General features: G+C 38.3%; 3 protein-coding genes across 12 annotated transcripts in view; 1 reads left to right on the top strand and 2 right to left on the bottom strand.

The window, feature by feature from the left end:
- Nucleotides 1-929: 929 nt before the first annotated feature.
- Nucleotides 930-13,189, bottom strand: LOC108625084 (mitotic apparatus protein p62). 5 transcript variants are annotated; one of them, XM_026813592.1, is made up of 8 exons: nucleotides 11,952-13,189; nucleotides 10,604-10,840; nucleotides 9,326-9,390; nucleotides 8,223-8,693; nucleotides 2,813-3,084; nucleotides 2,539-2,742; nucleotides 2,188-2,475; nucleotides 930-1,609 (listed from the first exon to the last, which is right to left on the bottom strand). In XM_026813592.1, exons 2-8 carry the CDS (start codon nucleotides 10,834-10,836, stop codon nucleotides 1,460-1,462), a joined length of 1,683 nt encoding a protein of 560 aa, XP_026669393.1. In that variant the 5' UTR covers nucleotides 10,837-10,840; nucleotides 11,952-13,189; the 3' UTR covers nucleotides 930-1,459. The 5 variants fall into 5 exon arrangements, with proteins under 5 accessions (XP_026669393.1, XP_026669397.1, XP_026669396.1 ...); XM_026813596.1 differs by having other exon boundaries at nucleotides 8,430-8,693; XM_026813595.1 differs by having other exon boundaries at nucleotides 9,326-9,389; nucleotides 10,663-10,840.
- A 535-nt stretch (nucleotides 13,190-13,724) lies between these two features.
- LOC108625087 (leukocyte elastase inhibitor) lies at nucleotides 13,725-16,462 on the top strand. Of its 3 annotated transcripts, none has more exons than XM_026813597.1 (8): nucleotides 13,725-13,800; nucleotides 14,687-14,808; nucleotides 14,881-15,063; nucleotides 15,138-15,348; nucleotides 15,420-15,634; nucleotides 15,694-15,873; nucleotides 15,941-16,076; nucleotides 16,151-16,462. In XM_026813597.1, the coding sequence occupies exons 2-8, from the start codon at nucleotides 14,707-14,709 to the stop codon at nucleotides 16,309-16,311; spliced, it is 1,188 nt and encodes a 395-aa protein (XP_026669398.1). In that variant the 5' UTR covers nucleotides 13,725-13,800; nucleotides 14,687-14,706; the 3' UTR covers nucleotides 16,312-16,462. The 3 variants fall into 3 exon arrangements, with proteins under 3 accessions (XP_026669398.1, XP_017880303.1, XP_017880302.1); XM_018024814.2 differs by lacking the exon at nucleotides 13,725-13,800 and adding an exon at nucleotides 14,200-14,382; XM_018024813.2 differs by lacking the exon at nucleotides 13,725-13,800 and adding an exon at nucleotides 14,200-14,598.
- Nucleotides 16,463-16,477: 15 nt separating this feature from the next.
- Nucleotides 16,478-24,594, bottom strand: part of wun (wunen) — a 44,179-nt gene continuing 36,062 nt past the window's right edge. The window contains exons 5-8 of one of the 4 annotated variants that reach the window (XM_018024815.2): nucleotides 22,459-22,516; nucleotides 21,953-22,129; nucleotides 21,485-21,580; nucleotides 16,478-16,647 (exon numbers count right to left, since the gene is read on the bottom strand). In XM_018024815.2, the coding sequence (XP_017880304.1) occupies nucleotides 16,567-16,647; nucleotides 21,485-21,580; nucleotides 21,953-22,129; nucleotides 22,459-22,516 (412 nt within the window). In that variant the 3' untranslated portion in view covers nucleotides 16,478-16,566. Of the gene's footprint in view, nucleotides 16,648-16,757; nucleotides 16,949-17,968; nucleotides 21,414-21,484; nucleotides 21,581-21,952; nucleotides 22,130-22,458; nucleotides 22,517-24,594 lie in introns of those variants that run through there. The other 3 variants (XM_026813598.1, XM_026813599.1, XM_018024817.2) reach the window with 3 other exon arrangements.

Below are 24,594 nucleotides of genomic sequence, written 5' to 3'. Positions count from 1 at the left end.
GCATTGGACACTTGTGTTAGTCTTTTTATTTAATTGACTTTGAGCTGATTCCGGTTAATAAAATAAGAAGTAATATACTTTGTAACGTTTAAGAACACCGTTCATTTTCTTATTGCAGCTTTTATGCTAACCTGATTAGCATTGGTAAACGCGAGACACATTTACAATTGTTTTCGCTGCGTAAATACACGTCTAGTGCACTTTATCACGGAGTATATTTGCTGGCAAAAACTTTTGTCAGCTAGTTTAAATTTTCATTCGAAAAATTTTTAAGCAAGATACAAGTAAGAGAAACTTGATAAGCTGAGATTACTCGTGATAATTATCAATTGGAAACTTAATAAATATAATTTTTTTATATGTTGAACTGTATAAAAGATTTATTACTCAAAGAAGTTCGAGCGTCATAAGTTTTTGTGATACTACGTATGTTTGAGTAGATTATTCTTAAAAATTAGTATCTTATTCTTATCGTAAATTATTCAATGGATATGATTTTTTTTTATTAACTGTTCATGTATTCGTTTAAGAAGGATTCATTCTTGAGGTAGAAGCAGTTTCATGAAAAATATTTGCTTTCGTCTTAGAATTCTTCCATAAGATGATGAGAGTTATGTGTCTTGGCTTTAATAAGCTGTTCAAATATATTTTTTTTACACATTATTGTCAGTGCGCACGTGCGTTTTGACGCACGACCTGTAACTACTACTTCCCTTTCTTTCTCCACCTGAGAATAAAAAAGAAAGACACAGGAGCCAGGAGCATACGTAAAAAATTTAAGCCATTCGACAGTCGCATTATAGACCTGCAATAAAATTCCCGACGTCGTTCGATACTTTGATCGACTCATTTCCACTTTTAGTTCAGAATAATAAAAGTGTGATGCTATTATAATTTTAGATTTGAATGGAAACGAAACAATGCTTCGATTTTCTTAAAATACTTTATTGATTCACGTTTGATGAGTTACAAAAGAATATAAAAGCTGACTTATGATATTTCCTAAAAGTAAGCTCCGTTGTCTTAATTAGTATACAATCAATATCGCAGTTTAAAAACGTTTCGGTAAACTCCGGTAATCACTATAAATAAATAAATTAAATAAATAAATAGTCCATTGGTCTGGAATGAAAATACGATTTATCCTTCTACATAGAATTTTCAATTATTGTAAATAATACGAAGGAAGGGTAAACGGCCTGCTGTTCATTTTTTAATCAATCGAGAGCTCAGATTCGTTCCTCGATACACTAATTATAGTTAAATAAATAAATTCCCAGCTACCGCTACAACCTATTCGAAGTTCTGCGTCGAGTATCCAAATCTCTCAATTCGAGCCGATCACAATTTTAAAATGAACATGTGCCATAAGAATTGCACTTGTTATTTTAACACAAGCCCAGTTCTGTAGTACAGTGAGGCAGTTTTCATTGAGACCAACGAGGGGAAGGTCGATGATTTAAGCGGCGACCACTGCAACAGGTGGAGGTCGAAGCATCGACCTCGTGGCCGACGACAGCTTCTCAGAGACCAAGTGTGCGATATGCGACGATCTCTTCCACACGAATTCGCGCGTTCGGTCATGATCGTCCGCGCTTTCCACTCGCACCTAATTAATAAACGAACCGATGCTTGAAACACGTGACGCGTGACAGTACAATTATTTCTACATGATGGCATACGCAAATGGAAAGAACCGATGGTATCAGAGCCGTGATCTTTTATCTGCACGTGATCCAATTTAACTTATCGATATAATAATACAAATGACATTCATCTAAAACAATTGATTACGTAAGCATCGGTGAGAACTTCATTCGATTATCTCGCGTAACATCGTTTGCGTACTTAAAGATCGACAAATGGAAAGTAAAAGCACTTCAGAGAAATATATCTAGTTTTAGTATAACTGTATAATCAGCTCACAAAAAAATGTCCGATAAGAATGACGTAACGAGGCTAGCTAAAAAATGGCAAGAGGAAAAAAACTGACAGAAAAAGTTATCTTTAATCGTGAGAAGACTTCGACTAAAAATAGCTGCAACCCTGAAACACCTATCTACCGATTTTACGATAATTCCGTGAAAAGTACTAACACGTTTTCGTCCAATGAATTGTTAACACAGAATTAAGCAGTGCAGCTTAATTTTTCCTTAAATTTACTCGAAGATCGAAGTTCAGACTTACTTGTTTGGGCTGTAGAACACGAATAGAATTGAGGGTGGCTGCACCACCGTAAAGAACACGAAGGCTCAGTTTCCCGGACATCTCTGCTGTGGTCGCAGTGGCGCTTCTCAATTCCTTCTTCGCGGCTCTGCCGAACTCCTTTTCGACTTTCAGTGTCAACGGGCCAAGGGCAAACCGCGTCTTAATCATGGTGTGATCGCTCATCATGTTCACCGAGACGTCTCCCGATCTGTGGAGGCTCGCGAGTCCGTACAAAGTAGCTCTTGCCTTCGGCTTACTCTTCTTCGTCTATAAATTAAATAAAAAAATGAAGTAATAGGATTTTTATGATGATATAATTATTGCTATTACCTTCTTGTTACCACTGGTCTGTTTCGTTTTGTTTTTCGAACCGGTACGAGTTTTATTCGTCTTTTTATTCGACGATCGCCGATTTGTAGACGTAGTAGTCTCTACGTTTGTTTTACTTGCGAGTTCGACCAGACTAGTAGTCGGGGCCATTTCCTTCTCGATAACGGCAGATGCAGTTATATTTTCAACAGCTTCCACACCTTTCTACAAATTCATTTATTTCAAGTATTTCACTTGATATTTGTTAATATTCTTTAGTTGAAGTTGTTGTTACCTGCATATTTTCCTCAGACAGTTTTTCAGTGATAGCTGTGATTGTGCCCATGTTACTTTTCTTGATTCCCTTGTTACTGTTTTTCTTGGTCTTACTTTTGTTCTTCTGTTTGTTCGACTTTGTCTTAGAGTTAGGATTCGTGAGCTTGACGGTGACAGGATCGTAATTAGTGCGCAGGATTTTGTTGATCCTTGCTAAAATGTTATCCACGAAACGATTGTATTTCGCTACGTAAATCGCGGACACGTCGCTAGCCGGTTCCTGCATCATGCCTGAAATAGTTCCGTCGAATAAACATTACTTCCTGTCCATAACTGTGAAATCAATAAAAGTTTCTCTACTAGTGTGCGCGACGATAGACATTCCAAGTGTTTGAAAGTATATGCTGACTAATAAAAAGAGGCATTCGACCTACAATTGGTCCCAAGTCCTTGAACGCGACCACTTTTCAATAGCACGATTAGCAGGTCGTCGACACAAAGATTTATTCAGCGTCGATGACTGATTCTGAGATTTTAATTAAGTGAAATTCGAAGAATCCATGTTAAATAATGTTAATATCGTCCTAAATACTGCGAACGTGGATTTCTAATCGTTTGAAATTCACGTTCGAGAATAGGTATGAATAATAATTTACATTCATTGAGAAACTTATACAGGGTGGGTCAGTAACTATGTCCACCCTGAATATCTGCGTTATTTTTAGAGATATACTTATTTTAATCTCTTATTTAATATCAAAAGATTTAGTGTTATAGGTCGTTGAAATCGCATCAACATACGCTATTGCATTAAAGATAAAACAGTATGACACGTCATTTAAAAAAATAGAGGAAATCTCCGAAACGCCTTCACTTTTTGAGAAAATATTATCAACATCTTATGGCCCCCTCGATATAATACAACTTTCGTAATAACAATTTTTTCATATCTCTACAAATAGCGGAAATATTCAGAGTGGACACAGTTATTGCCTCACCGTGTATATAGCTGTTGACAACTAATTCATTCTACATTCTGAAGTGGCAAAGTAGTTCGTAATACGTTATGAGATTTTAGAAAGTAATGAAGAAAGATAACAGCAATTTTCCCGTTACGAAACTAATTCACAGTGGCGAATATTGTTACGTTGATAAAACATCTCGTTCTGTTTACCACGTTTCACCAGTTATTCAATTCTTTTTCGTATCGTAGATTAGATACGATCTCGGTGTTTGCGTTGATAGCAAATCCGCGTTCTTATCTCGAAACGTGACTGTGTTTATATCTACACGTGCACGAGAACCACCTGTGATGCAATTAATAAATAATAGCTTCTCACTCGTCAGTCCTGACAGTCGAGCTTTCGCCAATCTCTCGCAAATATCATTTTACCGTGAGTTTACAATTTGTTTTTCGAGCAACGTCTAGCGTCGAAGTATAGAACGGAGTTTCATTCCATTACTTCTTACCAATAAGCCGAGGTCAATTTATCAATCAGAATCAATCTATTCACTATAGATCAGCTCGAAGCAACAGTGTTAATCCATTAACATTCAACGTTGCTTTAACGTTAAAATATTGCTAAAACTCATTTCATTCCTAATGTGAATAAAATCAATTTCTTTTATTATTAAGGCATTAGAAATTAAATAAGAAAATTCTGAAGCTGTTACTTCAGTGAAGACATTTCATATGCACCTATTTGTTTATCATCACCGACGATCGTCGGGTATAATTTTATTTATAAACCGTGGCTGGCGTTAAGCTATGCGATGAATCGACACGGAAAAAACTTCCGCGCGGCGACCTCGATGAATTAAGTTCGGAAGAAAGAGCGACAATGCTAACGGTATATCGGAATCCTTAGGCGAAACCAAACTGGTCTCCGAATCTGGGTCACGACCTGCTTCCTACTCACCTACAGACCTATCTAGCCGCGTGTACGCAACCTCTTCCTCGTGTCTACCTAAAACTCTCCCTTGGGTCGTTGCTCTTGTTCTCTATCCACTTTCCTGCAATCCACCGTCCATTTATCAATGCATTCCACAGTCAAGGTCAATGCAAACGCGATTCCTACCGTCGCTATTTCTAACAAACTCGACTGTTAGCACAGTTACTCGTCTATTCTGATGAATGAACTTCGGCAGATTGATTCAATTATGACTCTGAAAACTACTAATATACGAGGTCGTACACAGATTCAAGTGTCGAATGATATAAGACTAGAAAGTTTGAAGAAATAAATTGAATTAAGATTCTTCAAGTTAATTCTTTCACTGAAAAATTCTATATTATTATTATCATTATTATTATTATTGTTGTTGTTGTTTGATAATCTGTTTTAAGAGAGCGAGGGACGTCAGGTGGCTGATCGAGGACGAGAGGCAAGCGACCATGACTTTGGGGTGTGGGTCAGGGTCGTGGACGAGAGAACTCTTTCACGTTCTTAGGTCAGTGGCCTCGTTCCGTTTTGGACCGAGCGTATACATCAGCTCGTACGGTGAAAGCCGAGAAAAAATTTCAACCCGGTCACACCTTTATTGGATCTGGCCGGTGTCCTGTAGAAAGTTAATTGGCTGCCGATTGCCGGCCTCTGATTAAGAGTTTCGACGCGTCCCCCGTGTACCGCTTCTCTTTCCATCTCCTATTTCAATTAATCGATTGTCCACCGGAATTTTAATAGCCGAATCGAAGATACGTAAATTGAATTACAGTTTCAGTTGTTCAAAAATTTGCCACACTTATTCAATTTAAATTGGTGCATATGAAATGTCTTAATTAACGTCGGTCTGACTGGAATCGTGTGCTGAAATCTTGTTAGCACATCGCATGCAGACAGCGTGCGTTGCTACCATCGCGTGTGCACAAATCTACATAATACTATGGATTATTTCGTAAACTAGAATACTGTGCTTTTGTATAAACGGAAAGGATAGGGAACAGTGCGTAGGGGGCCCAAAGTTATTGTGTCAATGTCCAGTAATACGTGATGTCGATTCGTCCACCGTAAAAGCCGTCCACCAAACACGTGCATCTACTCAAGGATAAGGCAATGAAATTCAAGCAAGGGCTACACTACTAACATTTACAAACGAGTGACAAGCGAAGCGTTCTCGAACGTGTACCAATAAAATAAAAAACAGTTAGGTGCAATTCGTATTTCATCTTAGAATTCAAGCCTGAATTCTATACAGTGCCAAGTGACAACACATCACGCATTAAATGAAGAAAGCAGCTTCAATCGTTATTCAAAATCGAACATCGACCTCTTCTGTTCTCAAAAACAGATTACTTTTTTTCGATCACGCGTATCTGGACAAACATAGATGGACAGAAATAAAAAGGCAAGACACAAGTTGTTTTTTTTTTTTGTAAAAACAATAAATTATCTGTATTTTTGCAATCCAGAACGGACAACGTCTCTGTACAAGCTTTTCTTTTCAGACGGAGAGGTTTTACAATCGTCGCGCGATAAGCGACACCGTTTCTCGGCCACAATTCTTTCTCATTCTTTAGACTGTTAATCTCTGTACGCAACAATTTATGCGACAATGAGGAGGGATATTATCTAAATTATGAAATAAATAAATAATAGATCTTTATGTAAGCGAGGGTGAAATGAGAGTAGAGAAGAATGCAGTGAAAACTGGAAGAATCTAATACTCTATTCAAATGGTCGATCACGGTGTTGCTTACTCAGCGAAATTAAATTTTCGGCTCTCTTTCTCTCATTCTTAACGTAGAAACACACGTTCTTTGCTCCTCGGTATTCTCCGAGAAGCAAAGTGGATAAATACGTGACGTGAGGTCGCCAAGCCAAATTTTTCTCAAATGCTACCTAAACAGTTTTTCTTTCGCCAAAGTATCTCTGTCTCACGCATTCCGGTAAATCAAAACTGTTCGACACCATAGAACATTTTGCTTTTCGTACCATCTAAAGCGAAGTTAATATAAATAAATAAATACGTGGGCGGGCGTATAAATTACAAGATTCTTAAATAAATAAGAGACGACTGTACTAATTTCTTAAATAAATAATAGTTTGCTGCGCAAGTTTTGTCGATTTGCGAGAAATAAAATGTGTTTAACACATGGAACAGACGTGATATGAATATAATTCTTAAGCCAGAACTTGTGCAGCAACCTGGCATAGATAGTTAAGGAAGCTTATAGATTTGCACGAATATATACGTGGGCGGGCGTATAAATTACAAGATTCTTAAATAAATAAGAGACGACTGTACTAATTTCTTAAATAAATAATAGTTTGCTGCGCAAGTTTTGTCGATTTGCGAGAAATAAAATGTGTTTAACACATGGAACAGACGTGATATGAATATAATTCTTAAGCCAGAACTTGTGCAGCAACCTGGCATAGATAGTTAAGGAAGCTTATAGATTTGCACGAATAGTGAAATATTCTATGTGAATACTCTTTCGTTAGGTAGATATTTAAAAAAAAAAAAAGAAGTGCAGGTACAGAAAGGTACTTTAGTTCTTCGCTCGGTTGCTGTACCTCCTATCGTTCAACATTGCTCGCACGAACTTCGAATACTTTGGCTAGTAAAACGTATGTACAATATCTGGTTCGTTTATAATGCATCCCGTTTGATGCGCCCTCGTTCCTCGTTAGTCGAATCCAAACGACTCCACTAACGAGAAAGAGATTAAGAACAGTTAAGAACGCCGTAAACGGAAGTCGTGCGAGCTCCGTTGCACGGAAAAACGAGGAACGCGTTGCTGTTACGAGTTGTTCGCGTATTTAGATTCGCCATGCCGTTCGACCACGTGCGTATCAGAGGCATTTTAATAAATAGAACAAATACACTACCGCTACTTCCACGTCCAGCATGATTTTTAAACAATCTTTAAATTCATCGTATGTTAAATTAATTTGTTTTCTCTCAGTAAATATTGCCGAGATAGTCTCAAGGATGGAATCGTGTGTCGAACAGCAAACTGGGGAGCTTTTCGTATTTTAGTACGAGTGCGCAAGCTCTACTGGCCGTCGGAGCGATTAGATCCTGCTGGATCGTGTCCTTCTATTTAATTTAAATGAACCATCTTCAATGTTTAACTATTCTTAAAGACTCGTGTACTTCGTTAGAAAACTTTAGCAAACTATTAGAAATATGAATGACTCCTCGATAACTAATTGATTTAACCAAAAGTGTTTGATCTAACAAATGACAAAGGACAATCGCAGCGGTCTAATTGAAGACGACCGAATAGAAAAAGCGTGTACCGCTTCGGATTAGCTTCTGACCGGTCGGGAAGGTTGCTCGCGACTTGCCACTCGTTTGTCCGATCCCGCTCGGCGCTGGTATTTAAACGGCAGCCTTCGGGTTAGGGCTCGACGCGTGCTTGCGAGACCTGCGCGCGAGTTTACGCCCCGTACCGTGTTTCTTGCTCTTTCCCTTGAACTCACGTGCTTGCCTGGCGCCGGTGATGTCGGCGATACTGTCGTCGTCATCCTCGTCGTCCTCGTCCTCGTCCTCATCGTCGTCGTCGTCCTCCGTGTACACTAGATCGACCTCGTCGTCGTCATCGTCGTCGTCGTCGTCGTCCTCGTCGACGTCCGCCTCGTTGGACACGGCGGCGGGGACTTGGACAGGATTCGCTTGCGACTCCGCACCTGCTAAGCTCGTTTCGTGGATGCCAGAGGCAGCTTGACCCTCGCCAACTGCGTTAGCGTCATCTTCTTCGGCGCTGATCGGCTCGTTTTCAGCGGCAGCGTTCTCGGCAGCTAATTCAGCCGCGGCTTCTGCTTCCTGGGCGGCTTGCGCGTTCAAGTCTGCCTCGACGGCAGCGGGAATCGCCGGAGATGATGCCTGAGCTGGCGCCGGGACAGCTTCCGCAGCTGGCGTCTCGTCCTCGTCATCGTCATCATCGTCGTCTCCTATAAGCAAATATTATGCTTGAGATCCTCCCGAGTTTAAAGCATGCTGTCTTATTTCTGTGTTTTAATAGCTACCCGGATGAGTCGTACTCATTAGATATACTTCCGGGTGTTTCCCCATATTAAAAGAAATCCGGGTAGTATAGTAGTAGTTATTAAATGTGAATGAAGGAATTTATTAGTTTGTCAATCGAGAAATTTTTTTTGTAATAACCCAGAACTCACAGTTTGATGAGAAATATATTATCAAGCATTATCTATTAATTATTATAGATTAAGTAAATGAACTATTCTCTATTATCAATTATTATCGATGAGCATTTTTTTATCTGGGTCAGAAAAATAAGTAGCGCGTAGAAATTGTTTTCGAAACTGGGATCGCCGACGATTTATGTTAATTCGGGCGAGTTTGAAGTATCTTGTACCGTTACCGGCTACGCGAACGCACCAGAATTTCCGCCGAACGAACGTGTCGCTAACTCGGGCCGCGACGTTTGCATAACGGTTGCCGTTCCTTATTGTTCAATTCCACGAAATTCCATTCGCTTCTTCGATTACAATAAAAATCCGCGAATTTCACCCGACGCCAAGAAGATCAAATTAAAATATCTGTAGATTAAAAACTACGTTACCTAGTATGTCTTCGATGATACGTTCCAAATAATCGGGTTCCTCATCATCGTCATCGTCGTCGTCTAACTAATTCATTCTACATTCTGAAGTGGCAAAGTAGTTCGTAATACGTTATGAGATTTTAGAAAGTAATGAAGAAAGATAACAGCAATTTTCCCGTTACGAAACTAATTCACAGTGGCGAATATTGTTACGTTGATAAAACATCTCGTTCTGTTTACCACGTTTCACCAGTTATTCAATTCTTTTTCGTATCGTAGATTAGATACGATCTCGGTGTTTGCGTTGATAGCAAATCCGCGTTCTTATCTCGAAACGTGACTGTGTTTATATCTACACGTGCACGAGAACCACCTGTGATGCAATTAATAAATAATAGCTTCTCACTCGTCAGTCCTGACAGTCGAGCTTTCGCCAATCTCTCGCAAATATCATTTTACCGTGAGTTTACAATTTGTTTTTCGAGCAACGTCTAGCGTCGAAGTATAGAACGGAGTTTCATTCCATTACTTCTTACCAATAAGCCGAGGTCAATTTATCAATCAGAATCAATCTATTCACTATAGATCAGCTCGAAGCAACAGTGTTAATCCATTAACATTCAACGTTGCTTTAACGTTAAAATATTGCTAAAACTCATTTCATTCCTAATGTGAATAAAATCAATTTCTTTTATTATTAAGGCATTAGAAATTAAATAAGAAAATTCTGAAGCTGTTACTTCAGTGAAGACATTTCATATGCACCTATTTGTTTATCATCACCGACGATCGTCGGGTATAATTTTATTTATAAACCGTGGCTGGCGTTAAGCTATGCGATGAATCGACACGGAAAAAACTTCCGCGCGGCGACCTCGATGAATTAAGTTCGGAAGAAAGAGCGACAATGCTAACGGTATATCGGAATCCTTAGGCGAAACCAAACTGGTCTCCGAATCTGGGTCACGACCTGCTTCCTACTCACCTACAGACCTATCTAGCCGCGTGTACGCAACCTCTTCCTCGTGTCTACCTAAAACTCTCCCTTGGGTCGTTGCTCTTGTTCTCTATCCACTTTCCTGCAATCCACCGTCCATTTATCAATGCATTCCACAGTCAAGGTCAATGCAAACGCGATTCCTACCGTCGCTATTTCTAACAAACTCGACTGTTAGCACAGTTACTCGTCTATTCTGATGAATGAACTTCGGCAGATTGATTCAATTATGACTCTGAAAACTACTAATATACGAGGTCGTACACAGATTCAAGTGTCGAATGATATAAGAATAGAATTCGTCGTCGTCGTCGTCGTCATCTCCCGTGATATCTAAGTCGATGTCGTCGTCATCGTCATCGTCGTCGTCGTCGTCGTCTGCAGTGACTACCGGTGGTTGTACTGCTTGCTGTCTTCCCGTTGCCTCGACGTTTTGACTCGACGACTTCGCCTCGGAAATCTTTGGAACCGGTGTTGCGAGGGTGCCAAGTGCAAGGCAGCACAGGACCGCCAACGCTATCGCTAACTTCATGGTTCTGTAATAAAACACATGATTGTTCAATGTAACTTATTAATTACAGTCACTAAAAGGATATAGTAATTCCCATTTGAAAACTACGATGAAGACATAAATTCGTATGAAGAATTAGTTTGGGAATTCCAAAGTAGAATGAGTCGCACTCTATTTTAGGCACGGTTGTTCAGTTTCATTTCCTGTAAGTGCAACAAAAATCTGTGCAATCCGTAAGGTGAAATGACGAGAAAATTCTGCTGGTACGTTAGAAATTTCTAAAGCTTTCATTGGTTCGATACGGCCAAAAACGGGGTCAGGCGAGTGGTGCACGAATTGGAAATTGCTGTTGCTCGATAAAGCGTGTTCCAGATGTCGGAATACATTTATCCCACTTATCGCCTTTTCAACTTTTTCCATAGAAAGTTCCAATATTAGGAAGTTCTTAAGAAGAAGATACAATACAGAAAATGTAGGATTTATAAATGATTCATATCCTCGCTTCATCTGCATCGAGTAATTAATTAATTAATTAAAATGCACAATGCGTAATAAGAGAGTTAATTTCCGGCGCGAATAAATTTTTCAGTTGACACTGAGGGAACCTTCAACCGGCAGCAGGCATCAGGATTCCCATGTCATATTCTCGCGACTAACGGTAGACAAATAAACGTTACTTGGCCAGGCCCCAAGAAAGCCCGTGTCCCACAATAATTTTCCATCAAAAAGAAAGACATTTGTAATACACTTACCGAATAACTTAAGAAACGTGATACGTGATTACACTAGATATTCTCATTATTTGCAAATACTTGATCGACAAGTTACCGTGAACACCAATTAAACTTGTTCGACGATGCTCCTTCGCCTCCCAACGCGTACGTCGAGAACAGATAAATACCGTTTCTTAATTTTCATCGGCAAGCGTATATGCATACATCACCGTGAGACCTCCCCGTCTATAAAATTTGTCACATCGTCGCACACAGTGTCACTGTAAAATCTCGAGATCGTAGAAATTGTTGCACCAGTCGAATCGAGCCAGTCACGAGAGATGCGTGGCACGTTGCCCACTAAATCCACGATTCACCAGGAGAAGGGCTGGAAGCGAACCCTTTAGGGCTCCTTCGACTCACCTCTCCGTGTACGTTGAAGTCCTCGCGCGAGATCACGAGTTATTAGCGGTGGTCTAGGTCGATGGACGACGCGAGTCGTTGCGTTGATATCCACCGAGCGACCCGGTGAGAGTGTTAAAACAGACGAGGCGTCTCTCCGCGACCCTTTTATACCACCGAGCCTGGCTGCCTCTCCTCCACCTCTTCGTCACCTCGTTACCCGTCCTCTTTCCCATTACACCTTCTTCTTCGGGTTCTCCACGTGGCTCTCGTCGCTCGTGTTTTCTCCCTTTCCGGAGAACGTCGTCGTCGCGAGTCCCTCTGCCGAAAGGACCATGCACCGAATTCGTTTTTAAAACCAGCGGAACATTCGGAGACGAGCTGAAGCCACCGGCAACGGAACCGTTACCTGACTCATACTTTATCAATAGTTAAACACATCTATCAAGCTCCTATAAAAAAAAAGTTAAGAATGATTTGCACTATGTAAGATTTATTACGCAGCTGCATGCAATCGCGTACTATTATTTCTACCCATAGTTTTTTTATCATATTATCATTTAATTGCAATTTCATTCACACGTCACTTGAATTTCCAATTGACTGATAGGAGAGTTTCTATACGAATTGGAAATCAACAAGGAGTAGACGCGATTCTCTATCGATATTCCTAATGAAGATGAGGAAGGGGCGATGGTGTCGGCGAACGTGTTAAAGACGGTTTAAATCGAAAGTACGCGATGGTATGCGAACGGTATGAATTTGAGGTGAACGAAAATCCGGAATTCTGTCCAAGGAGCGAAAGCAACCGATGCCTGATAGCCGTAGAGCCAATCGTCTAACTGTAAATCCGAACCGATTTCCCCCTTCCAACTAACGATAGATCATACTCCGCATAGCATCCGTTCAGGAGATTTTTGTGAGACACATTCCAGTTCATCCAGCCGTTTCTCTTATGCTCACCTCGTCTCGCTCGGTGTCGTATTATACGTACACGCCTGTTAAGTATTATAAAATGTGAAACCGAGACGGTGTAGAAGTATGAATGAACAAATGAAAATCGGTTTAATGGATAATCAAAGAAAGTCGTATCCGCGAGACTGCAAGGATAACCGCGCGTCCGTCTCGACTCTCCATTCGGCTGGAATATGGGATTTGGTGTCACAACTCGGCAAGGAAGTAGTCCGCGGCTTCGTGAATTAGTAATCAGGATGTGTGTCTGCGAGTGACGAACACATTTTCGTGTGTACCAGTCACAGGTGCAACGAGGAGGGGCCGAGAACGCGAGAGGAGGAGGAGGAGGAGGAGGACCAAGGAAAAGGAGAACGGAACGAACGAAAAAGAAAATCGCCCATCGACGTTGGGAGTGGGAAATGATGCACGGGATGATGGGATGAAAAATTGAAAGAGAAAGTAAAAAGGAGAAACAGAGAGCTGGACTCGATTTGTCCGTGAAAGGGTGAAGGGAATTCGTCAGGGATAAGGAACAGAAGAGATTATGAGGCTCATTCGAATTCCCATTTTATTGATTGATTTATAGGTCTCACGAGAGTTCAAGTCTCTTCCATAATTTCTTCTGGCCTGAATTGCATGATTTATTTTTGTCGTTCTTATATTTACTTGTGTCAGGAGAAAGAATGTTACATCGATTGTTTGTCTTTACGTTTCTTACGGAGCGAAGTACCACGAAGACAGTTAAAAATCGAGAAGATGTGAGAATTAAGTAGAAGCCAATACCTGTAAATCGTTACACGATATAAATTTCATGCTGGCATTCTGCTCAGTGTCGTTCGCCTCAGGAATGTCATTCCTTATTCATTATTCATCGAATCAAGACGTACTGCCCTCGAATAGCTTCGCTAAAGATCAAGTTAGTACATTTATGCATTAATACGTTTAGAATCTTGATTCGTTTCTAAGGCAAGTTAAATATCGTATGCAATTTTCCCATAAATCCAACGGTTTAGGAGTATTTCAGGAAGAACGAAATTTTTTACCAAAAGTTCGCCGTTTTGACGGTGGGTCGGTCGGATTTCGTCAATGCCAATAAAATGCCGATTAATCGTACTTGTTAAATACGAGAGTTAGAAGAAAAATTCATAAAATATTTCGTGTAGACGACGGCAGTGCCTATAATTTTTGTGTAAAATTTTTTTCACAAGCGTCAATAATTAATTAATAAATAAAATTATTTATTGCAAAAACTTTTTCTTTAATTTTCTTTCTGATTGTATTAATGATTCTTTTTCACTGTACTGTAGACTGTTACAAGAATCGTAGCGATCAGCGATCGGCATGCATTGTACAGTATATAACAGTCTCGAAGATATTGAATCAATTTTTTCAAGTTACCTATCAGTTCTTTCCCTAATGAGACAATATATTTAATTTCAAAATTAAATAAAATCGCGCGGTTTATTCCTGTAGCTAGACAGCTGATTTAGTTCCACAGGTAGTTGCACCTTTTTTTAGCCTTTGACAGATGTATGAGCTAACCTTTCGTATTCTCATACGGATGACATTTATTTGATTTTATTCATTATAAATTAAGCACAAAACGAACTCCTTGCATTTAACATTCAAGCGTAAAAGATATACGAATTACTTTGACATTTAACATGAAATTTGTAACATTCTATGAAAAGAATGGCATTTCTAATATGTTCAGGTGATCTACATTAAAATATTCAGACAATAGTGTTATTTATAAACCCTTTACATGTTCGGAAATGTTTATGGCAATATCTGTTTTTTAGTATTAACTGCATTAACGATCATGTCGAGGCCTACACCTGCAAGTACGAGTACAGGTAAAACCGAGGACATGTACAAAAATTTATCTATTGCGTGTAATGAATTTACAAGAAACATATACAAAGTAAGTAAGAATTTCTAATAAAATATTTAATATAGTTCATTAGAGATAATATTACTTTCCAATTTGTTTCAGCAATTCACTGCTGCCTCCGCCAATGAAAATATTGTTAGTTCACCATTAAGCATTCATATGATATTGTCCTATCTTTCGCATGGCGCAGATTCTACCACTTTAGAGGAGTTCACTAAGTCTCTTTACCTTTTTGACAAAGAGTCTATAAAAGAAGGATATAGATCCTTAATAACACAATTCAATGTAAGATTATTAAGACTGAGCACTAAGAAGAAACGAAATCCAATATTGTGATTAATATCTTCTGTATTTTCAAGGAACTGGGCAACATTAAATTATACCTCGCGAACGCGATGTATGTTAGACACGACTTTGATCTATTCACAGAATTCTTGACGATAGGCAAAGAGGTTTATCAATCTGAAATCGTGAAGATCGATTTCAGACGTAATACGGACGCGGCAGCGAAGATCAACGGTTGGATTAAGAAAAAGACAAATAATAAGATACCTGCTCTCGTATCTCCTAGTATGTTTTATTTCGTTCAGTATAAGGAACATAATAAAAAAATGCAAAGGCTAATACATTCTATGCTTTAGACGATTTCGATGAGAATACATGCATGGTGTTAGTGAATGCAATTTATTTTAATGGCAATTGGTTACAAGCGTTCGATAAAAAGAATACGAAAGACAGAGCGTTTCATGTAACGGCGAGCCAGCAGAAACTTGTACCAACGATGTATAGAAAGTCTTCGTACGCTCACGGTAACATACCAACGCTGAAAGCAAAATTTATACAAATTCCTTACATGGTACGTTCGTGTAGATACATATTCAAGCTAAATGGAGAACTTAAAAACATACTTCATAGAATACAGACGTCACCATGACCATAATCTTACCGGATGACATCAACGGCCTTATGAATGTGGAGAATAAGTATACACGGGAAGCACTAGAAAATGTAACCGTTTCCAACAGCGAAGTTGAACTGTATCTTCCTAAATTCAAAGTTGAATTCCGAATAGACTTGAGAAATATTTTACGTAATGTGCGTCGTATGCATCTTCCAAGAAATTTTATTTTATAAGTAGCTATAAAAATTGTTTTGTGATCAGCTGGATCTGAGCTTGATGTTCGAGCATAACGCAAACTTCAGAAGGATTTCCAAGGTGCCGTTGCTAGTCAGTAAAGTTCTACACAAGGCAGTTATAGAAGTCAACGAAGAGGGAACAGAAGCCGCGGCTGCAACTTGTAAATCCGATTCTATTAGAAATTTATATTCGTTCTCGACGTATTAATACCTCTTTCTTATTTTATGATCTCAGATGCGCAAGTAAGGGTGCGACGAATGATTGTCGAGGAACCAGAGAAGTTTGTAGTGGATCGGCCTTTTATGTTCATTATCGAATATAAACCCAGCAAGACGTCGCTCTTTATTGGAAGTATTAGGGATATAGGAACCTCTCCTCGCAAGGAAGAGTTATAAGTTTCTTTACTCGAAGGCATGCGAAATAAAATTAAGATTCGTCTATTGTTGTACGTTCATATTATAGTACTTTTCTGTTATATTAATATGTTATGCCATTTGTAAGATATTATAAGTTACGAATAATATATAAATTTATTTATTAATTTAACTTTATAAAGTGCACAATTATTTACAAAGATATACGATCATAAACTAATTGGCTTATGAATAATAAAGCACATTAACTAATACAAGGTATGGCAGTAATTGAATTTACAATATATTACAATAATGCTTAATGTGAGATCTCCACGACCTGTCTTTCAACTGCTCGGGATCCTCGTCGATAGAATCCTGAAAGGAATGAATGAAATTTTAATGAAGAACTGAGCAGAGAGTAGGATATTATCCACGCGAAACTCTCGTTTAACATGCAATGGAACGGAGAAAATAGTGAAAGTACATCAACTACCAATGCCCTCGTTTAATCAAGTTGTACAATTTTTTACACAAGTATAAGATTTTTTAGTTATTATACATATAGACAAAGCATGATTGGTATAATCTATGCTGTGTGATCTTAAGCATAGTTCTCCCCATTTCTTTCAATCCCACTGTAAGATACTACTTCCCTTCGAAGTGACGTTAATTCGTTCTGAAATTTAAACAGAACTCGTATCAGTCTCAAAACGTATTTTTTGCGATCATCTGACATTCACCTTGTCCTTTTATCTTAAAAAGCAACACTTATATTGCATTAGGCAACGGGAACGATACTTATATAATTTAATAAAAAACATGTGAGAAAGCAAGTAGACGAATAATAAAGACAATATCGCTGGATGAAGAATGAATTAAAGTGGTTCACCGAATTCTCCTACGAATCAATCTCATTGCCCAAAGTCTTTAATCTAGATGAAACGAATGAAGGAATCTTTAAAACCATTATGTGGGCCGTCAGCTTCTATTACGTGAATGAGGAGTTATTGATAAGAGAGAGAAATGGTGACCCTTTATCTCTGCCTTAATGTATTCGAGTAAATGGACTTCCATTGTAATCAACTCGTTTATTACCTTCAACAGCTTTTGAATCGCGCTTATTCTCATCGGACACCGACGCTAAGAAGCAGTCCTTAATTTAAAAAAAAAGTATACGTACCCTGTGGTCTTCGTATGATATTCATTTAGATACAATGAAGAGATAACGCGGAAACTTTCATTTGTAACCAGAGATTAATTGCAGGATTCGTTATTTATGGTACGAAGAGCAGATTTTATCGAAGGGGGTTTGAGGAGGAGGCGTAGATCTTTCGAATCGCGTGTGCCACTTTTCTTTAAGTAATGCGCGCTGATCAAACTTATCGTAAATGTATTTACATATCGTTTCGCGGTGTCATTATACTGTTGGCGAACCGATGATGAACGATTCAATCCTCGTACAGAGACCACCATTATTTATACTACCTCGCGGATCAGATTTAGAGGAACGGGTTTAAACATACGTCCTCCTCTTTTTAAGCTTCGATGATTTATCGCAGGTCTGTCCGTATCGCGAACTTTAAATTACCCATCCATATAAATTTGACTGAACATAATTCGTTGCCACTGCATATACACAGATCCACGGCACGAGAGCTAGAGACAGTTTAACAAAATACTTTTAAAGCAGGGAATCTATTCTTGTGAATTAAAAGGATTTTATTCTCATAGTAAACTGGAATCGTGTTTACATGTTTTAAAAACTGATTTGTAGTTAAAATGTTCTGCGGATAAAATATAAATTGTATACATAGTATATATATGTAAATTGAAGTTGCCGGATAGTGTCCAAGGAACAAGATTAGCGGTCGATAAAACATTAATAATTACACATGTGTTTCGCTTATAGTTAAACGTATGATCATAAAGTTAAAACCTTCGTGCGAACAACGAAGAATGGTTCCGCTATTTTAGGTATTATCGATTATTGTAATAGCACGTTCTAAACAGGACGATACGAAGAATGATTTGCATTTCAATTCCGAGATAAGTTTTCGAGAGCTCAGCTCTGTGTAAAAAAAAAAAGGAAAAATGTATTGGCGAATGTTTACGCTGATTCGTGCCCGCAAGAACGAAATATAAAAATCTACTCTCACCCTCGAACATTACGAAGTATATTTTATACAAAAGTGTTTTTAACATCTCGATAAGTACTTTCATTTTTATTCATTCTTTTCGAGTAGAAGGAAATCCGTCCACTGATTAACCGTTCCAATGATAACAGATATTTCTTCAGCTATAAAAGTGCATAAACATTCGCGTCTAAACGGGATCGAAAGAGTATAGAATTTATTATTAGACTGGGAATGTATAATTCGTAAAGAATCTTGGGAAGTCACAAGATTTTTTACTCGATCGAAGATAAAAATAAATGAGCGTACTGCGTTCTCTCTGCGATTGTTTTCAACAATCCTTTTTTATACTTTCACGATAGGCGCAAAGTGAAATCGGTGAAGTTGCATTAATACTACAACCGAATATTAACAAATTTTCAAAAAGGATTATTAATTTCTTTCACGTATATCAATAATTAAATGATTTCACGTTGGCTGTTCGGTTATACTATTAATACGACTGCACCCTACATTAAGTAGATGAGTGAAGTAATATATCACTTATTGGTCTCTTTCAGACACCCTTTTCCCATTAACGAATCGGATATTATATATCATTTATAAAATAAATAAACATTTCTATCTTAACATATAAACGTACACAGTTTTGTCTACTATAATCAGAATACGAATACTTACACCAAGAATTTATACATAGCAAAAATAAATAGGCCACTTCAAATATAACAAATTAATTTACAGTATTATAAGCGAAAAGTAAGTTCCTTCTCAGTTTTAATGTCATTTACGTGAGCATTCGTAGTCTGACTATAACAGTGTACAGGTACACAATACTTCCAGTTGATGATACAGCTCTGCCGTACAGTTGAACGTAGTTCTACGCCCAGTCAATCGAACGAAGAATCTCCTTACATTACTTCCAACAACTCTCATACAATCTGATCATCAATAGTAGTCATAAAATCGTTATACATGCTGAACAGATATTCGTATACGTCTATCATCGTTTGTCCCAATCGCATTGCACAGGATCAAAATAACCATGGAAGTATAATGTAAAGAGATCTCTTTGAATGGCTGCGTAATATATGCAGAATAGTACAAAGCACCATACATACACGAGTATGAATTCGCAATGCCTGTGGTAGGCGTCGTCAACTACCTACGAACTATCGGAGGTGTGATTTCAAATCATTTTTATACGATACTCGAATCGTAAAAAGTTTCAATAGAAAATGAACGCGGGTAGGACAGATATGTCCGGTAAATATTTATTATCTATTGTATATAAGAATCTATACCCTTTTTCATTACTTTAGAACTGTATACATTTCGAAATAGTAAACCTACGGTGTCAACAGGATTATACAGCTGCTAATTCTTGAAACTGATTCTTTCCCTCTCTAATTTTACTTCCATTTCCAGTTGTTTAAATAATCACCTTTTAATACTTCAAACGTGCTCGTGAACTCATTATTGCGTTACGAATCTGTTAACGCGAAACTCGAAATGCCGCTAGATAACTACTTATTCCTTTTCTTTCTTAAACGAACCCTTATTACGTAATATTGTGCAAGATTATTACTCGTAAATCACATTTCAATCATATACGCGCCCGAATCGTTTATATTATAATAATTAACGATAAACCTATATAAGAATACGTGTCATACGCATATTCGTCCGGCAAGCAACGAATAATATTTTTAGTAACTGTGAATTTTTATGAACGAAGCTAACATTCCTTTTTTTTCTTATGTGATGCAGTAACGGAGGTTCACAAAAACCCACAGTCTGTAATGTATTATAATAAGTAAAGTAAAATAAAACTGTGAATACTGAGAGACATTTTTTTTATCTGCGTTTCCTTGTCAACGTTTTCCCTTTTCATGATTCCAATAGAACAAAAAAAATAAAAAATATTCTGCTTCAATTCTTATCGTACATACACGCGTATATGTACGTGCAATAGTTTTTCTTTTAAGTTAAACGACTTTGTAAGAGCACCAAATATCAACAATACCTATATAAAGTATAGTACAAGAATAAAAATGAATGTACACCACGCGTTCCATTCCCCTTCTCGCTGATTAGAAAATATAGTTTTATTTTTTCTCGCGTAAGCAACGAACCATGCGTTTGACGCTGCGAAACGGTCGTCGCTCACGCATCTCCCTATAAATAAATAACGCTCAACAAGAAATAAATACATCTTCGGTGAAACCATGAACCAGGCTGCGGTTCCTTTATTAAAAAAAAAAAATTAGATAGAAAAAAGAAGTTTAAGTAGAATTTTCCGATGCTGTACAATATAAACTGCGATTGAAATCTCGCGGAATCCTCAGCCTGATAATTCCACCTCATCGTTTCGCCTACTTATCGTACAATTCGCTAAGAGTGAAAACATAGAAAAAGAAATGAACGTCTCTCGTAGCGAGACGTAGAATAACGAAGGTCCGTCGAGGAACGGACAATTTGGACGAAATAAAGGATCGACATAAAACGACCTGACAGCAAAGCTGAAACGAGACAACGATTCGTATGCTCTTCGCTACAAACAAAGCTCTTCCACCAGACAATTTAACACTAGATCTATCTAAATTGAAACGTTGAATAAAAATTTGGGCCAATGCTTGTTCCCCTTTTCGAATCCTTCAAAGATAGTTCTAGTGTTAAATAAGTAGAACTGACCACGGGACAACTCGGTAGGGACAAAAAAAGCGTCGCGAGGCACCGTGCTCGATTGTAAAACTTTCGACAAGTCTAATTAGCATGGAATCAGCTGACGATGATGACGAAGAGTCGCCGCGGTAGGCGATGAGCGGTCCCCAGCGTGTAAGGCAGTCATGTTTCGCTGTCGAACGAAAAGATTCGCGACAGCCAGGTCTAGACAGCGCGAGATTGTTTTCGTTTCTCGGATCCCAGGCGGCGCAGGCCGGCGTGAGCGTTTTTGTTCCCTGCGACCGGGCTTTAGCTTCCCAGAGGCAACTAGAAGACAGTCACGGCCTTGTTGTGGTCAGCAAGCGAAGAGCTAACTCGTTAGGTCAACAGTTGCGATTAGTAGTGCCATTATTCACCTGTGTGCCGCCCCCCGTCTCGTAATCCGCTGCGCGGTGCTTCTCGTCCATCAAGCAGTGGCTCCGCTGCTTGAACAGATCCGCCACGCAGTTCGCCTGCGAAAAAACGTTCACAAATTCCTCTCTGTGATATCATCCTTATGCTGAGAACGTGTTAAATTATACAGAACGGTTGGCAAACTTCAAAAACTGATTCCAAGGTCTATGGTTAAAATCATTTTTAGAAATGATTGAAGAAATTATTTGGCCCTAAATTGACACTAAAAAATACTAGAAAGGAATTTAAAGGACTAATGTCACATAAGTTTTGATCATTTTTTCGAAAAGGGAAGTCCGGGTTTGAATTTATGTGCACTGTATTTCTTTCCAAAGAAGGAGAGGTCGTGACTCCTCGCATATTTCATATTCATGAGTGCGCGGTGATTTACGATCGCACAATAGGACAGTTACGGAGAGAATAATGCTCACCACGACTAGAGCCACGATGGTACCGAGGGTAGAACCGGCCAAAACGTCGCTCCAGTGATGTTTGTAGTCGGACACGCGCGACAACGCCGTGAACCATGCCATGCTCAGGCACATGAGCTGCAGGAAATGTTTCAACAATCTACTACCCTTCCACGTCATCCTCAACTGTAAGTACATCTGCAAAATTAAGACCAAATCGATTTATAATCGTCCCAATCGAATGTAGATTCACTCAATCGATAGTGAATTTATAGTATTTAATTATAAATTAAACGAATTTTTATCGATGCCTTTTATTGATTAGGTTTAAGATTGTATGAGCCGTGAATTCTAAGATTTCAATGCTTTGTCATTGTTTTTATGTAAGAGTTCATACAACCTTAATGTACATCTAAAAGAAGAAAAGAAATAATCCATATTTTTGAAGATATTCCATTTATTTCTGATCGAATGTGTCGGTTGAAGGAATAGCAGTAATAATAAATATTGAGTATGGAGGAACTTACCGCAAGGTAAATCATTGTGTAAGCCGAGAACGACGAGTGTCCCGAGGGGAAGGATAATCTGAAACGATCGACGTTGTAAATTATTCCATCGCGTCAAATAAATCTCCCGTTCGACGCACGTGTCTGCCGAAATTTCCATTTTTCTGCGCTCATTGTATTTCTATTCCCATCTCTTCCAGTGGCCACGAAAACTGTACAGCATTGCCATTTCAAACGAACAGTAATAATTTAACATAATAAAAGTAAAGTAAAGTATAACAATAATAAAAACAGTAAAAGTTAAATGAAAATAGGGTGATTTCATGTACTTGTTTCATTTAATTTCATACAGTCTTCTTTAGCAACGTAGTGTGAAAGATATTAACACTTGTAACACGTACGATCTAATAACATTTTACGATAAGAATTAACATAATACAATGTACACGTAGCTATGAATATTTCCGAACATACGTGGCTTAAAACATCTGCGTGTTATCATTAAGCACCGTTACGACATTAAAGAGTGAATCATGAAACCCTGTTAACGTCTGATAAGCGGTAGGAAATAAAATCAGCTCGACAGAATAAATACACGCTGGTAATACTTTTCGTGGCCACTGTACACGCGTTCCTAAGTGGGACCCTATTAATTTTATCGCGATTAATTCGAGGGCGTGTTCCGTGGCGATTACAATCTGGCAACGTGTACCCCGAAGCGTGGATCGTAAAGATTCGGCGAATGATCCCGCGAGTAAGCAAAAGGAAGAGCCAAGAACAGACTCCCCTCCTACATTCAAGAGTAATTGGACATCAAAAACTGCACCTTTAATCAGACATTGTCTACCTCCTGTATGCTTGTATAATTTATTTTCTCCCCACTTCCTCCTTCGGGAATAAAAATTTTTCATACAAGCCCAGAGCTGGTTTGATTATCTCCACTGTTTTTTATTCAACATTAAATTGCCGGAGTGATTCATTGTTTAAGACTCGAAGTTCATCATGCAATATAAATAGAAGTGAGGACGCTTGTGCTAAATGTAATAGAAAAATCTGCGGAAAATGTATTTTAGAAACTGAATACATATGTAAAAATTGTTTTGAATTAAGCTTCTTTAAAATAGAATTTTATTTCTTTAAAGAACTTCAATTTTGATGTTTCAGTCAAATTGACTCATTTCAGGCAAACTACCCAACATCGTGCAATCTAGTATTAAATATCTGACAAGTATAATAATTATTTACATAAGTTTGTTTGTTGTTGCGATGGAATTTAGTTAACGATTCTTGGGAAGTGTTTAGAATAGCTGACTACCGGAAGATCAGGAAACATTAACCGTTTCCACCGGTTTTGAAGCTGAGGAACCGGAGGAACCGGACGCTGGGACAAATGAATGAATCCTCTGTTGGCTTTTATCGCCGATTCCTCAAATCCTGCTGTGCGTACGGATAAAACTGTACGATCGGCGATATTCAAGCGATTCATTAATAAATCAAAAAGACTTATTCTTCTATTCAGTTTTTAGACTGACAATGATGTATGTATTCTTTCTCGAAAAACTTGTTTGGATCTGTTCGATTGTTTATGTAATTCGAATTATGAACTGAATTAAGAATAATTATCCTGGTTCATTATTTTAATCCCCTGCGCCTCGTGCTCGATTCTTCGCTTCGATCGGGGCTACCCGGAACCGGAAATTACGCTATTGTGGCCCTATTATCCCCTTCGTTTACTTTTTCCAACGTGTCGACAATAGCTATTAATACCGAGTGTAATTTCAGTGCATTATGTTGTTACGCGTTGTTAAACTCATAATGAGAAAAGATTGGCATCGAATGTCTATACGTTTAAATGAAATTGTGATAGAGTACTACGAAATTAATTCATCAATTTAATTTTGTCGATAAGACAAAGAAACGATTGATCAAATGACACTGATAAATCATTCATTATCTATTCTGGAAGGACCAGATTACTATTTTCCTGGAAATATTATTTCCGTTTAAAGTTGTATCAGCCGTAAGATCTCTATCAAAATTTTAAGATATGTAATTAAAAGCTGTGTTCAATATTAGAAGCAATAAACGTTTAGTAATGATAGGTTTATAAAACAGTTCGATCTGTTTTCTTCAGTCATAAAGAATTTTTAATGCATA

This window comes from Ceratina calcarata, unplaced genomic scaffold, assembly GCF_001652005.2.
Source record: "Ceratina calcarata isolate Rehan_Ccalc_2016 unplaced genomic scaffold, ASM165200v1 scaffold340, whole genome shotgun sequence".
Taxonomy (NCBI): domain Eukaryota; kingdom Metazoa; phylum Arthropoda; class Insecta; order Hymenoptera; family Apidae; genus Ceratina; species Ceratina calcarata.
Note: the sequence above shows the minus strand (reverse complement) of the source record. Positions and strands in the feature narration are given on the sequence as shown.

Coding starts and splice junctions, on each gene's coding strand:
- LOC108625084 (XM_026813592.1), bottom strand. CDS start 10,836: ATGAAGTTAGCGATAGCGTTGGCGGTCCTGTGCTGCCTTGCACTTGGC. Junction 9,391..10,603: donor GACGACGACGACGACGACGA/ATTCTATTCTTA, acceptor AATGAATTAGTT/AGACGACGACGATGACGATG. Junction 2,476..2,538: donor AGACCAGTGGTAACAAGAAG/GTAATAGCAATA, acceptor TTTAATTTATAG/ACGAAGAAGAGTAAGCCGAA.
- LOC108625087 (XM_018024813.2), top strand. CDS start 14,568: ATGAAAAGAATGGCATTTCTAATATGTTCAG. Junction 14,599..14,686: donor GGCATTTCTAATATGTTCAG/GTGATCTACATT, acceptor TCTGTTTTTTAG/TATTAACTGCATTAACGATC. Junction 14,809..14,880: donor TTACAAGAAACATATACAAA/GTAAGTAAGAAT, acceptor AATTTGTTTCAG/CAATTCACTGCTGCCTCCGC.